This window comes from Medicago sativa, chromosome 8 (assembly GCF_051527215.1).
Source record: "Medicago sativa cultivar Bolivia chromosome 8, Bolivia_mono, whole genome shotgun sequence".
In the NCBI taxonomy this organism is placed as follows: domain Eukaryota; kingdom Viridiplantae; phylum Streptophyta; class Magnoliopsida; order Fabales; family Fabaceae; genus Medicago; species Medicago sativa.
This window is the reverse complement of record NC_140756.1, coordinates 59,257,108-59,272,974: the sequence shown is the minus strand read 5'-3', so window position 1 is coordinate 59,272,974 and position 15,867 is coordinate 59,257,108. Positions and strand designations below refer to the sequence as shown.

The 15,867-nt window shown below is 35.9% G+C and overlaps 2 protein-coding genes and 1 long non-coding RNA gene across 12 annotated transcripts; 1 reads left to right on the top strand and 2 right to left on the bottom strand.

Moving 5' to 3' along the window:
- Positions 1–909: 909 nt before the first annotated feature.
- On the bottom strand, positions 910–3,900 carry LOC146900019 (uncharacterized). Of its 10 annotated transcripts, none has more exons than XM_085732195.1 (5): positions 3,785–3,900; positions 3,368–3,587; positions 2,724–2,824; positions 1,572–2,438; positions 910–1,428 (listed from the first exon to the last, which is right to left on the bottom strand). In XM_085732195.1, the coding sequence occupies exons 2-4, from the start codon at positions 3,574–3,576 to the stop codon at positions 2,374–2,376; spliced, it is 375 nt and encodes a 124-aa protein (XP_085588321.1). In that variant the 5' UTR covers positions 3,577–3,587; positions 3,785–3,900; the 3' UTR covers positions 910–1,428; positions 1,572–2,373. The 10 variants fall into 10 exon arrangements, with proteins under 10 accessions (XP_085588321.1, XP_085588323.1, XP_085588322.1 ...); XM_085732197.1 differs by having other exon boundaries at positions 1,572–1,837; XM_085732196.1 differs by having other exon boundaries at positions 1,572–1,652.
- Positions 3,901–5,339: 1,439 nt separating this feature from the next.
- Positions 5,340–7,731, bottom strand: LOC146900017 (uncharacterized). The gene is made up of 2 exons (XR_015024251.1): positions 7,350–7,731; positions 5,340–6,675 (listed from the first exon to the last, which is right to left on the bottom strand). It is a non-coding gene; the product is annotated as an uncharacterized LOC146900017 (long non-coding RNA).
- LOC146900018 (uncharacterized) lies at positions 5,501–7,644 on the top strand. Its single transcript, XM_085739495.1, has 5 exons — positions 5,501–5,782; positions 6,002–6,609; positions 6,905–7,013; positions 7,101–7,421; positions 7,510–7,644. Exons 1-5 carry the CDS (start codon positions 5,501–5,503, stop codon positions 7,546–7,548), a joined length of 1,359 nt encoding a protein of 452 aa, XP_085595621.1. The 3' UTR covers positions 7,549–7,644.
- Positions 7,732–15,867: the final 8,136 nt, after the last annotated feature.

The window sequence follows — 15,867 nt, the reverse complement described above, 5'->3', positions numbered from 1 at the left end:
TACAGCCAGCCTTCTAATCAAGCAAACATTTTATTCAATTTTCAGTTAACATTTTGATTTTAATTTTATTTCGATATAACAAAATAAGCATGAGATCCGTGTAGTTGCAATGTGGGAGAGAGATCAATTCAAACTTATGGGGATCTTTTTGCACTTGCAATTTGTGTGCTAGGTTTGAGCAATTTCATTAAGTCTTGGTTTTCATTGCTTGTCAACTATCATCATAGGTTTGTGACCTCTACCACAGTAAACTAATTGCATGAACAATTGTTTTATCTCTTGCACTTTTTTCTTCTGCATGCAGTCTCTCTCTTGTTTCACAACCTGAGCATAACTCCCATGTATCACATTTTCACTGAGCTTGCATGCTTACCTTGATGAAAAGAACATTTCCTCATTGTTGATACCGATCTTTGGAAATTTGCAGCAAAGAATTCCACCTCCCGGACATGGTAGAACGTCAGATACACTTCTCTTGTATCTCATTATTTCCTTTTCTTCTTCATAAAATAAAATTATCATTATAGTATAAAATATGATTGTTTCATTAAGATTGTTGATTTATTGATCAGCTTGGAAGTCAAATAATTAATTAGACATTTTACATTTAGTTCTGATAGCAAGTTTAACTAGGATTTAGTTTACTGGTTGTAGAATAAGTAAGTTCGTATCATGTAGCTAAGGCTTACTTTAACAACTGCAGCAGTAACAATTAAAACTCTATCAGAGAGATGTCCATACATTTGAACAACATTAGATGATAGATACAATCAACCAGCAGAAATTATATACCTACTTATCACTCTACTCGCAATTACACCTTCCCCCACCCTACACACACATAAATACATAGTAACTATAGCAAAAAGTACTCCTTAAATAAGTGATAAGATGACAACACAAATAACATTTGTCTAGTGTAACACCATTTAATAATTTTTATTGGATACTATGTGTTACAAATCTCACTTTTGGGTCGAAAGTTTATAACATATAGATTATCTCTATATTTTTAAGTAAATCTAAAGGCAGCTGAAAGCATCCCAAATAGACTTGCATCTAATGGCTCCAATAGTATGATGAGAATGCAAATTAGGAGTAATACAATTTCTGATAGATCATTAGATCATTTGAATCATCTAATGGCTCCAGCTGAGCCAAGAGCATGTGGTTGTGTGCAACCTCCTCTAGTCAGAGACCAAGTTGCTCCTTATGTTGCTATTGAAAATATATCGGTTCGGAAAATAACTCCAGAGTATAAGATTGGCATGGAACCATTGGTAAAAATGAAGACACCTCCAATGAAAGCCACAGAGCTGTGGCGAGATAAACAAGTTGTTTTCCTTTGTCTCCGACGACCAGGGTAAATTCTTATAATATCTGTAATTTCCGTCATTGTGTTGCACCCGTCCTTGTTAGTTGTGATAGCTGCATGCACGAGTTCGGAGAAGTAAGCTTGCAACAGTTGTTAGTTGGAAGCATAAAAAATGAATGCTACTTTATTTTTCCTTTTTATATCTTTAAATTGAAAGAATAAAAATATTTGCATACTTTTTTAGACGATACTTTACCTTTCATATCTTCTGCTGTCTTCTATTGCGATAGCAAATCAGCTCACCACATTGTGGCTTACTCTACCTTTCGTGAACACCCTAAACATATAGAAATAGATTGTTGTCTTTGAGAAATTACTCTACCTTCCAATTTTCAGCATTGACCTTGCGAACATAGTAATGAAGCCTCGTGATAGTCTTTAATCAATGCATTTACTAGAAATACTTCCATTCAATTTGGACATTTGTCAAGTTGTGCATTCGCATTTATAACTCAAGAGAATCTGATTCAATCAACCGCTTTAATTTCATCATCTATAGCCTTATTGGCTATGTAAACTTATAGTACCTTGCATTGTGAATATGAATCATTTGATATGCAAAAATTACCCTTTCCTATACATAATCTAGAACTGTTTATCAATTTCTAACACTAAACTTTAGTTGCTTCCTTACTCACATGCATCAATCTGAATTTTGCTAAAACTATCCCATGTTTGACACGGTTATACACACTAGTATAATATAATAGAAAAGAAAACTTGTACGACACATTAAAAAATGAAACCTGTATGACTTATAATAATAGCTGGTTTTTCCAATGAGACCCGTCATGATCACATCTGGTGAAAGCAGCATACTAGGCGTCACCAATAATTAAGTTAAAACAACCTCCTTAAAACTTCACCTTTTGTTTGGCCGTGGTCAATGTACATGATAATTAAATAGAAACATAATACTTACTTTTCTGGTTTGGCCAACCAAGACAAATAAATATAAATACTACTACATAGCGCATATTTTATACCAGGAAATCTAGCTATGTTGGAGCACTTGGCAACAAAACTAGAGTGTTGGTATGAAGCCATGCCTCATAATTGCCCACTGCAATGCCATCAATTTTTGTGAGTTGTCTAGTCTTGACATTGTAACAAAAATTTACTCTTTTCAAGCCTGAAAATCCATTTCGGTTTTTTGGTGGATTGATAAGTGTTGTAAAGAAAATTTGGTCGTTGAACCAGAAACGAAAAATCGCGCACACCATTGTAATATTGTCAAAATCCAGTTTGTGGCCGCAAGTAGCCCCGTAATCAAAAGGTCCCATCTCATGATAAAGATTCCATTTTCCTAAATCAAAATCCAAAGTATAGATTTGATAGCTACTAGTACCTTGAATCCAAGAAAGACGATCTCCCATCCATAAAACAACCCCCCACAGAGGAGAATTTACTGGTGGAGGGGGGAGTGGATACTCTCCTATAAGAATTTCCCTGTCAACATCCATCACAATAACTCCATCACTTGTTATCCAATAGATATGATTTTCTCCATTATAAACAGGTTTCCATAAAAATTTAAAGTCAAGGATAGCTTGTTTTCTAGTTGCTATCTCTTCCCATGTGTGATCAACTCCAATTCTTAGGACGTAAAAAACATACCAATCGACCCCCTCAACATTTAGAACATCTGTTACGAACAACTTGAATTGGGCAGTGTTGGGAACACGTGCTATAGTAGATCGAAAACGAATTGATCCTTTTGAAGGAGTGGGATAAATTGGAATTTTAAAGCAGGACTTAAGGATAGGGTTTACTGCAAAAGTTAGTCTATTCCCTCTACAAAGCAGTAATATGCCATGACATGAATCCAATAAAGTGCCCATTTTTGAAGGTGTTCCGAAATGAATCTTTTGTCCATTGACATGATCTAGGAAGTAAGACTTTCTACCCGACTTGATATTTATAACGTAGAGACCGGGTGGTTTAAGACGCAGGCAGGATGGAATAGCAGTAAACCAATGTTTGGAGACATACCTTGCAGAGTTAAGTAAACAGTCAAGAGGAACTAAACAAAGGATAGCAAGCATCACGTCTTGAGGGAGCTCTGAAAACCGATTACGATTACGATTACTTGAACTACTTGAGCATTGCACAATATTCATATTCATATTCTTGTTGTTTGTTGTTGCAGCATCAGCATCAGCAGATTCAGAGCTCTTCAGCCTTTTAACTCCACCACCCATTATAATTATATCTACCAAATTCAAATTCAAATTCAAACAAACAATTGCAGCAGTTATTTTAAATTCATTTCAGATCTATCTACCAAATTAAATCAGAAAAAACCCATAATTCATAAGGTTCATTTCAGATCTGCGAAGATAAAACTTTGCAGAATGAGAAAATAAAGATAAAACTTTGATTCAGAAATGAAATCACTCAAGAACTAACCTGGTTTACGGATGAAGCTGGTGATTGAAGAATCGGATGTGATTGTCAAGAATTTGGGAATCTACGTTTGGTGAAACCCTACGATGAAGCAGCAGATAGATAAAAAAACACAAGTTGAGGAAGGTTATCTAAAGTTAAGGTTATGTTGTTTTTTTACTAAAGTTAAGGTTCAATTTGTTGTAAGACGACCAAATTGATCTCTGTCTCAAATTATTTCATGTCTCTATTAATAATATTTTTTTTTTGAAAGATGTCTCTATTAATATTTTTAAACTGATCAATGTCTTTATAAACGAAAAAAAAATTCAATTAGTCTTTGGTCATATGACAAAAACATAAAGACCGAGACATAATTGAGAAGAGTAATGATATTTTGACATCCATTTGATGACAACATTGTTGACAACCTTGTTTTTCTCACTTCTTATTGGTCAAAAACAATGGAGAGAGAAAAAGGAAGAGAGAGGATAACAACATCATGTGAGTATGAGAGAGAAAGTTGTCCAAAAGTTGTCAAAAAGTTGTTGTCAAAATATCATTTCTCAATTGAGAAACGACAAAGACAGACACTAATTAAAAATATTAATAGAATCTGATACAAATTTAAGAATAACTTACAATGATAGAGGAAAATTTAATGGTTTATTAATTTATTTTTTTTAAGAAGTAAAATTAGTTTATCTTTTTTTTTCAAGAAGTTAAACTAGTTTATCTAAATTGACACATAATCAAATAATAGACTTTATACATTTGTACTTTTTTAATTATCGTGTTTTTTTCAAAAAGAATTCTATATTTAAAGACGGAAGTAATAATGAATAAGAATTAACCACATAAGTTAATTTTCAAATGGTATCCACATACTAATTTTTATTCCACTTATAAATAATTTATGGGTTGCAAATTTTGAATTGTATTGCACAATGTGAAATTATGTTTGTTTGATTCAGATGATTAACTATGATTCAGGTTTCTTTGAATCCCTTCTATCTTCTTTGTTGAAATTAACCTAGTTTACTATTAGTTATGACCTTGTCATGATAAACAAAAGCTCTAATATGATCACGTGTTAACAGTGGCAAAGATTAGTGTCACTTTGATTTATAAAATTTCTCCTCCAATTTTTTTAAAAGCAACGAAAATACAAAGAATCTAACAATACACGATGCTCCTCTCTTCACTTAACTTCTACCACCTTTGTGGGATGGATGAAAATGGTTTGTTGGGGTGAATGAAATGTTCATAGTGGTTAGCACCAAATTTTTGTGAAGTGGTTTGATGAATGTTATACAACGATTTTATCTTGAAAAATGATAAGAATTTGTTAAAATATGTGAAGTGACTCATCAATCATCATAGCCACATCATTAAAAATGTCAACTCATATGCCAACCTTAAAATTATTTGTATAGTTCGTCTATTAATTTATTAGTAAGACTAAGACGGAACTTGAAAAATTCTGAGATCCTTCCCCTTCAAAAAATTGTCCTTGGCAATGAAAGCAATGTTTCTACAAACCAGCAAGAGCAATTAAAAATGCCAAGAGCACTGCAGATTTTGGCCGGCTTAAGGAAAAAAAACCATTTTGAGGTATCAAGCAACTTTGAAGTTGCCAAAAAACACCTGTAAATTTGGTTTGTTTTGTACAAGTACTTATCAAACTTAAACATCAGTAAATGTTTTTAAAGATATAAGTTGGCCATATACGGCAGAGTAATGATTTTAACTAGCTTGTCACATTATTTACCCAAAGCTATATTAAATCATATCTTGCATCATACAAATGCACATTTATATGATAACAACATCACTCATTCAGATCAACCATTCCAAGTTAGAAAAAGAATGTCTTCATTTTCAATAGAAGAATTCATAGGAAATGGAGTTTTGAAGGAGCTGCTCCCGAAATTGTTGGATGAAGGTTGGGATGATGTGCCAACAATGAAGGTTATGGACTCCGACGATATGAACTCAATAAAAATGACACAACGGCAAAAGGTTGGTTATTCTTTTTGTCAGCTTTCATCAAACTCGAAACAAGTCTACATCAAAGTACGCTTTTACTATCTTTCAATTATAGTCCCTTTCAGAATGAACATTTATCATTTAACAGCTCCAATCGGATCTGAATCCTCTACACACCCACTTTAGAGTGTAAGGTAAGTGATATCAACTATAATATTAATGTTTCTAAGTCTTTATTTTCTGATTGCATAGGACTCAATTGGAATAAGGGCATACCTACATGATCGTGGATTGATGCAATATGCCGATAAGCTAGAGGCCAGTGGAAAAAATCTGCCAGAGCTTATGAGTTTAAGCAGCATGGATCTTTCTACTCAATTTGACATGAAGAGAGGCCATATTGTCCGTTTCATAGACAGAACAATCGATGAGTCCTTTAAGTTACGCGGAATTATGGCTAGGAGAAGAAGCAGCTTGATGTATAGACATGAAAGCATCCCAAATAGACTTGCATCTAATGGCTCCAATAGTATGATGAGAATGCAAACTAGAAGTAATACAATTTCTGATAGATCATTTGAACAATCACTTACTGAGCTAAAGATTAAAGATGGATATGTGTTTAAGGGGATTGTGGCTTCTGAACCAGCTGAGCCAAGAGCATGTGGTTGTGTGCAACCTCCTCCAGTCAGTGACCAAGTTGCTCCTTATGTTTCTATTGAAAATATATCGGTTCAGAAAATAACTCCAGAGTATAAGATTGGCATGGAACCATTGGTAAAAATGAAGACACCTCCAATGAAAGCTGCAGAACTGTGGCGAGATAAACCAGCTGTTTTCCTTTGTCTCCGACGACCAGGGTAAATTCTTATAATATCTGTAATTTCCGTCATTGTGTTGCACCGTGTCCTTGTTAGTTGTGATAGCTGCATGTACAAGTTCAGAGAAGTAAGCTTGCAACAGTTATATGCTTAAGTAGACAATAAAGAAACATAACACACACACACACACTGCACCAGAAGTCCAGAACAAATAAAATAAGAAACAAAAGAAATAGTATACACAACAGGGATGAACAAATGCAAAAGTAGAACAAAAAGATAACTTTAAGCTATAAATTCAGGTTTCATTAGTTCCCCTTGAACATGCAAACAGGTGCATCATGTGCAGAGCAGAGGCACACAAGCTCTTCTCCAGGAAACCCATATTTGATGAACTTGGGGTTCAACTATTTGTGGTTGTTCATGAGCACATAGAGTCAGAGGTATTAGCAAAAACATCAACTTCAACTTCAATTATTTGTTCTTTCATTCAACCTATCATTACTTGACTTATTATCATATTGGAGTAGATCAAAGATTTTTGGCCTCGGTACTGGGGTGGTGGTGTACTTCTTGATCGGGGTAGGGATTTCTTCAAAGCTCTTGGAGGGGGAAAATTACTCAAGGAAAATTTTTTCTCAGGATTTTTGTTGAACCCTCGAGCAATTTGCAATTACAAGCGTGCAAAGGCTACAGGATTTCAAAAAAACTTTAGAGGGGAAGGAGAAATAAAGGGTGGACTCTTCATAGTAGGGAGTGGAAGGACTGGCATTGCTTACCAATTTACTGAGATGAACTTTGGTGATTGGGCCCCTATAGCCGAAGTAATCGAAATTTGTACCCAGTTGCAGGTTATTGTTCTTGTGTTTTCCTTCCCTGTATGAATATTGCTCCCCTTTATTTTACAGTTTTTAACCAAATCTTCTGTATCTCATGCAGAAACAACAGCAAGATCTAAGTGTACTTGAGCAGCCTTAAAAGGAAACAGTGACTGGATATACTGCACGAGTATTCACTATAATTCCGTTCCTTGAATATAATTCCATTCCATCTCCATTACAATCATTGTACAACTTAGTAATATAGAAATTAGCAGTTGCTCATGCAATCTAAATGGATCAACACTAATTGAATTCCAATATAAATTGATCCATGTTTTATCTTGGTTTTCGGGTGTCAAACATTGATTACGTTTGAACCTTTTAAACCGGTGATATCTTATTTTTTCTTGGGAAGGGAAAAAGTAAGCAAAACCCTTGAGAATCGAGGTCCGGGAGTTGTTTTCGCTACGGGAAGGTGTTAGGCACCCATAACGACTATAGTATCCTATAGGAACCGTCTTTAATTTCTACGCGCGCGCTTTATTTTTAAATGCTATTTTGAAAGTGTTTATTAAACCTAAAGGGATTCTAAGTGAAGAATTGGAGGGAGAAGAAAGTTTTTGAATTTTTATTTTATTTGAATTGAAGGAATTTTGTTCCTTGCCTACGTACCCGTTTAAGGGATCAAATCCACCGTAGTTCTCTTCCAAAAATGTTTTTGTTTTTGTTGGTTGATTTTAAGCTTGAAAATTGGAATTTTGAAGAATGGAGATTGAGAGGCCTTAAAGGCATGAGAATTTAAGAAAAGAGTGAGGTTTGATTAGTTATTTGCAAAAGAAGTCAAGTATGATTATTTTTCATTGAAATTTGATTAAGAAAATGGAAAAGGAAAATTCAATGGGATTTTGATCCCAAGGTTTATTATGGAAAAAGGTTTGAGTGATATTGTTCACATTTTTTTGGAAAATGATTTTTCTAAGTATAAAGCCTAAACATTCATCTAAACATACAATCCTAAACATACATCTAAACATGCATATTCTAGCTATATACCTAAAGTGGTGTGTGTGCATGTGTCGGTGCTTGTGTCGGTGTACATTATTAGAGTCCATTGTCCTTATTACATCATTGGCCTAGATACATTCTATGGTCTTGCAAGAAATTAAAAATTGCATGAAGTAAAATATTACAAAAGCTCCTAAGTATTACATTATAAGCCTTGGTACAAATTAAATTGCAAGAAGATAAAGGTGAATATGAGATGAGATGGGAATGCTTATGAAATGATGAACAAAAGAGTTAGTGATAATAGGCATAGTATGGTAGGAAAAATTGACAAGGAAATAAAGCATGGTAACATGATAAAATGGCAAAGAAAGATGACAAAATATACCTAACAAAATACCAAAATCCCAAGCAAACAAAAGACCTATAACCCTCACATTATAATATTTTTTAAAGAGTTTTGGGGTCAGCCCTAATATGAGAGTTACAAGAAAATTATAGGCCAAGGAATCATGATATGAAATTAGGCCTATTTTTGCACCAATTCACATATTAAAATGACAAATAACTTGCTAACTAAGCAACCAATTATCACCCATTCAAAACAGCACCAAACACTACATATTATGCAACAAATAACACCCTAAGATCACCCATCAAGTACCAATTATCATGAGCCAAGATATTGGAATTAAAACGTGCAAAAAGCTTCACAAAATATGACCAAAACACCACACCAATCACACACAAATTCACATGTATTCCCCCATCAATTTCCAGCACTCAAAGTTCACAAGAAACAATCCTAAATCAATCGACATTATTGCAATAAAGCTCACCCAAATTTTCACAAGTTTTTAACAAGGTTTTAACAAGGTTTTTCAACAAAAATTAAAAGAAACAATTTAAACCCAAGCAAAAAATAATTCTCCGGTATTTCTTGATCAATCTTGACATGTAACATGTCAAAATTGATCAAAAAATACAAAGAAAGTTATAGGAATTTTTAGGAATTTTTTTTAAAACATTTTTGAGTGCGCAGGGGTGTAAAAATCAATTTACGGGGTGAAAATAGCACAAAATTTACTAAAAACGAAAATTGTAGGCAGATAAGGCCCAAGCCCAGTCAAGAATGGAAAGATGGGTCAACAGGAGGTACAGGGATCGTTGGATCGATCCAGTTGGATCAGATCCAAGATCCAACCATCAAAACACGCGAAGGCGCATGGTACGGTCGTAGGCTAGCACACATGGGATAAAATGGAATGGCTTTAACACACAGAATGCGTGAATCAAACACAACTCCTTCTTCTTCTTATCTTCTTCTTCGTTCCAGACAAGCAAAACACAACCTACTCCTTATTTCTTCTCCTTTCTTCATTCTCTTAATTATACTTTCAGAATTAAAGCCCCAAATTCCAAAGGATCTAACAAATCAACATCAAGAAACGAAAAAAAAAGGAACGGTACTTCTCTGTTCTTCCTCAATCATCTTCAATTCAGATTTTTCCCACAAAAAGCTTCAATTCACGCATTCAATGGAAGAAAGGGGAAAGAAATTACCTCAAACTCTTCTTCACTTTGAATTCGACTTGATTGAGGCGCGTTTACGGTGAATTGCGAATTCACGTTCGAATTCGTTCCTCTTCTTCGATTCACAGCTTCTCTTCTTTCCCTGGATCAGTTTTTGTTCTTCATAGCATTGGACTTGATTCCAGTTTGTTGCTGCTTGTCGCGTTATGGTTTACGGCCGGAACAAATCACCGTTCGAAGACAATGATTGTGGCGGTGTTGAAATGAATTTGGGACGAATTTTGTTATGGTTTGTGGGAAGATTGTGATGGATGATGATGATTCACGGTTTTGAGGTGTTGTTAATGGAGGTTTTTGGTGAAATTGTGGTGGTTTTGTGGTGGTTAGAGGTGGTTAGAGGTGGTTATGGAGGTTAGGGATGAAGATTGGAGGTTGTTAGGGTGGTTGAAGGTGGAGGAAAAAAGTGGTTATGGTGGTGGTGATTTTGATCACGTGAGAGAAGAGAAGAAAGAGGGAAGAAAGAAAATTTATTTGTGATTTTTTTGTGGAATTTGTAAAAAATGATTGGTGTGTTGAAAATTGACCAACTTTGACTTATATAGGTGATGTGGTAAGCTTGGACCAATGGGACAATGCCATGTGTACTTGGACTTGTAACAAACTCTTAAGGACCAATAGCATTTGGACACATGGCACTTGGACTCTAACAAACTTAAAAAGGGATTAAAATGCAAATAACAAAAGTGCGAGGACTAAAATGAAAATTAAAACTAAAATTGAATTAAAAAAGTAAATTGAAAATTAACGTAAAGCGAGACGATTAAAAACAACAAAGCAGATTAAAATGAATCAGAAATATTATGTGAAACGACCAAAACGCCCCTAGGGACTAAAATGACTCGAAACGACTCAAATGCAATTTTAAAATGATTTTTTAACAAGGGATTAAAGCAAGAGTTCATACAGGCGAATTAAAAGACTCAGAGACAATTTTTAGAATTTAAACAGGGTTTTAACACATGAAAAGACTAAAATGCCCCTAGGGGCAAAACTGACTCAAAATGACTTCAAATGTAATTTTTGAAATGGATTTTGACATAGAATTGAAATGAGGACTTATTCAAACTACTTGAAAGGACTCAAACAAATTTTTAAAAGATTGAAAGAAATTTTAACATGAGAAATGACTAAAATGCCCCTAGGGGCTAAACTGACTAGAAAATGACTCAACTGATATATTTTTTTTGAAATGGATTTTGACATGAAATTGAAATAAGGACTTATACAACCCAATTTAAGAGACTCAAACAATTTTCAAGGATTAAGATGGGTTGAATGCAGGAAATGACTAAAATACCCTTTTATGTGAATTTTGCAAGTAATATTGAAATAAAATGCAAGAAAAGATGTAATTGATCAGAGACATATCAAATGACTTATAATGCAAGAAAAGAAGAATTGAATAAGTATTTTTAGGTCCAAAATTAGGGTATAACAGCTGCCCCTATTTAAGTTTCTTTGTCCGGAGAGTCAAGAGACGAAGTCTTTGATTTGACGGGACGAAGATACTTAAATATTAACATTTGCACTGTTTTTGGACATAAAAATACGCTCTTAGATTTTCAAAACATGAATGCCATGCAATACTTTGATTATGAATGCAAGACAAACAACTGGAGTCTATAGAGCATGTCATGTCACTGGGGATTCAGGTGGACATTGACAGGGTAGACAAACCAGGGGATAGAAAAATAGGTACAAGCTGTTCTTTGGATCGAACCTGCCACTTGACCGAGAGATACAAAAAAGAGATGGGTACAAGCTGTTCTTTGGATCGAACCTGCCACTTGACCAAGAAATACAAACAAGAAAGGGGGTACAAGCTGTTCTTTGGATCGAACTTGCCACTTGACCAAGAAATACAAACAAGAGATGGATACAAGCTGTTCTTTGGATCGAACTTGCCACTTGATTGAAAATATAGCCATATAGGCAGATACAAGCTGTTCTTTGGATCGAACTTGCCACTTGATCGGAGATATAGACAAAGGGTAGACACAAGCTGTTCTTTGGATAGAACCTGCCACTTGATCAATACCACAACATGTAAGTAGGTGCAAACTGTTCTTTGGATCGAACTTGCCGTTTGACCGATAACAAAACATAAGCAAAGGGTGCAAACTGTTCTTTGGATCGAACTTGCCGTTTGACCGGAAACATAGACATATAAGCAGGTACAAGCTGTTCTTTGGATCGAACTTGCCACTTGACCGATAACAAGATACAAATTGGAAGCCTGATTTGACAAGACACCAATTGAGGGTAAATTGTTATTGACTTGATTTGAAAATAGACATGACCATTTTTGTTGGCCCAAAAGCAAATTGAGAGTGAATTGACATTGATTTGAATTGAATTGAAAGTTGACATTGAAAGAGAGATTGAAAGTTGAGATTAAGCAGAGACATAGACATTGGATTGAGGGTTGAAATTGACATTGAGATTGAATTGGAATTGAATTGAAAATTGACATTGACATTGACATTGAGATTGGATTGAAATTGGAGATTGACATTGAAATTGAAATTGAGATTGGAAATTGTTTCGAATTGACATTGAATTGAAATTGAGATTGCTTCGAATTTGACATTGAATTGAAATTGAGATTGCTTCGAATTTGACATAGAATTGAAATTGAGATTGCTTCGAATTTGACATTGAATTGATTTGAAATTGAGATTTGAGATTGAAATTGAGATTGACAGTTGCAATTTGGATTGAGTTGAAATTGAGATTGAAGATTGGAATTGAAAGTGAAAATTGAGCTGGATTGAAAACGGAAACTAAGTTGGATTGAAAGTTAAAATTGGAAATGCAGCATGTATGCATGGTATAACAAGATTATTGAATGTATGAGCACATAAAATGCATGATTATGCATGTATGAATGCTTGAAATGCATGATTGGTTTGTAGTTTGACAGAGAAGTTTCACAAAGGCAGATGAGACATTGGAAGATTGGGCACGTAGTGGCTCGTGCTGCAACATATTCACAGGGGAAAACCTCTTTGGAGAGACCGTCGTTGAGAGACGTATCAAAACCATGGCTGAGGGCAATAAAACTCGTAAAGGAGGGACCCTTGGAAGGTTCTTGGATACAGATCGCCGTTGCTAGGCGTGTCAGTGCTGGGTAAACATTGGATGTTCGCATCTGTGGTCAATGCTTTTCAATATTCTTCTCATTTTTCATTTTTCAATCCCATTTTTGCCTGAACCGCCCTTTCGGGTTTTCGATTCACCAGGGAGTAAGATTCTTTTCATTGCCCCATTTTTGCCTGAATTACCTTCATAGGTTGTCAATCAGCGGGGTGCTCATTTTTGCCTAAGCCGCCCTTTCGGGTTTTCGACTTAGCGAGCTTTTCATTTGCATTTTTCAACTTTTTTCATTTTCATTCTGTTTTTTCAGTCTTGCCATTGACCCCAGATTATCCTGGGGAGTAACCTGCTTGTAACATGTATTGAAATAGACATTGACATTCATTTATTCATGCATGTTTCATTGAAACGTACCCTATTGCTCAGGTTTGTTTTCAAAATAGACAGAAGAAGAGTTTTCAATTTTCAAAAAATGTTTGTTTCAGACATTGACATTATCAAATGGAAAAGAAATATTTTGTATATAGCATTGAAAGTAGAAAGAAAAATAGAGTTTCAAACAATAGCACAGGCTCAAATTGATGTAGAAGAGTGAGAGTCAGCCAAAGGCATGACTTCACGGATTTACAAAGCTTGGAAAATGGTAATTTTATTGGTTGGTGATACATTGAACACGATGACCACTACATTTCATAGAAATTTTGAATTCACAAGTACAGAAGCTTCTGATGAAGATGATCATTGACAGTTGCAGGTGCCCCAAGGGGTGATGGTGATTTGCCGGATATAGTTACCTGTCTTTTATTGTCAACCTCATTTTTGCATGAACCGCCCTTTCGGGTTTTCGGCTCATCGAGGCGCTCATTCTTACCTGAGTTGCGTACAATCTCAGCGAGCTTTTTCATATTCATTTTTTTTGTCCCTAACTTTTGCCTGGATCGCCCTTTCGGGTTTTCGATCCACCGGGAAGCGCATTTTTGCCTAGGCCGCCCTTTCGGGTTTTCGACCTACCACGCTGTTCTTTTCTTTTTAGACAAAGTATTTCTTGACTATATCGGCATTAACAGGATTTGGGAGTTCAACACCATCCATGTGTGTAAGAATCAAAGCACCACCAGAGAAAGCCTTCTTGACAACATAAGGACCTTCGTAGTTAGGTGTCCACTTGCCCCTTGGGTCGGGTTGTTGACTTATCCTTCTTTTCAATACAAGTTCGCCTTCCTTGAATTTTTGAGGTCGGACTTTCTTGTCAAAAGCATTCTTCATTCGCACTTGATACAACTGTCCATGAGTCATGGCATCCATACGTTTTTCTTCAATCAGATTCAACTGGTCATACCGACTTTGACACCATTCAGCCTCAGTTAACTTTGCTTCCATGATTACTCGAAGAGATGGAATCTCCACTTCCAGAGGGAGAACTGCTTCCATACCATATACCAGAGAGAAGGGAGTTGCCCCGGTTGAACTGCGCACTGTAGTACGGTAACCATGCAAGGCAAAAGGCAGCATTTCATGCCAGTCTTTGTAAGTAGTGACCATCTTCTGAACAATCTTCTTGATGTTCTTGTTAGCGGCCTCAACTGCACCATTCATCTGAGGTCTATAAGGAGAAGAGTTGTGATGTTCAATTTTGAATTCTTCACATAAAGCTTGCATCATGCTATTGTTCAAATTGGAACCATTGTCAGTGATGATCTTGTTGGGAACACCATATCGACAGATGATGTTATTCTTGATAAATTTCACTACCACTTGCTTGGTCACATTTGCATAGGAAGCAGCTTCGACCCACTTGGTGAAATAGTCAATTGCCACTAGAATGAAACGATGTCCATTGGAAGCCTTTGGTTCAATTCTTCCGATCATGTCAATGCCCCACATAGAGAAAGGCCATGGGGAAGATATAACATTGAGAGCGTGTGGAGGCACATGGATCTTGTCAGCGTAAATTTGACATTTGTGGCATCTTTTGGCATGTTTGTGGCAATCACGTTCCATAGTTATCCAGTAATAGCCGACTCTTAACAGTTTCCTTGACATAGTGTGGCCCGAAGCATGGGTCCCAAAAGTACCGTCATGTACATCATGCATCAATTTCTCGGCTTCTTGTTTGTCAACACATCTCAACAAGACCATGTCATAGTTCCTCTTGTATAGGATTTCTCCGTCCAGAAGGAATCTACTAGCCCATCGTCTCAAGGTCTTTTTATCCCTGTTGGAAGCACCAGGTGGATATTCATGATTCTGCAAAAATTGTTTGATGTTGTAATACCAAGGCTTTTTACCATTCACATCTTGATCAGCCTGATCTGGCATATTTTCAATAGTAAACACATGAGCGGGTCTATCAAGACGCTGCACTTTGATTACGGGCACGTCATTCCAGTGATTGACACGAAACATGGAAGATATAGTAGCAAGAGCATCAGCCATCTGATTTTCATCCCGGGGGATATGGTGCAGCTCAACCTTGGTAACGTATGTCAATAGACGTCTTGCATAGTCACGGTATGGGATCAGCTTCTCATGATGAGTCTCCCATTCACCCTTTATCTGGTTAATAACAAGTGCAGAATCTCCATAGATGTCAAGGTGCTTAATTCTCAGATCAAGGGCCTCTTCAATGCCCAAGATACATGCTTCATATTCAGCTATATTGTTTGTGCATTCAAAAGTTATTCGAGCGGTGAAAGGAATGTGGTGCCCCTGCGGAGTTACAATGATGGCTCCAATCCCTTTACCATAAGCATTGACAGCACCATCAAACACTAATCCCCAC

Bases quoted from the DNA above. Each gene is read 5' to 3' on its own strand.
- LOC146900019 (XM_085732188.1), bottom strand. From the start codon at position 3,576: ATGGGTGGTGGAGTTAAAAGGCTGAAGAGCTCTGAATCTGCTGATGCT.
- LOC146900018 (XM_085739495.1), top strand. From the start codon at position 5,501: ATGATTTTAACTAGCTTGTCACATTATTTACCCAAAGCTATATTAAAT. The intron at 5,783-6,001 runs GTTGGTTATTCT...CTGATTGCATAG, and splicing joins AAATGACACAACGGCAAAAG to GACTCAATTGGAATAAGGGC. The intron at 7,422-7,509 runs GTTATTGTTCTT...TATCTCATGCAG, and splicing joins AAATTTGTACCCAGTTGCAG to AAACAACAGCAAGATCTAAG.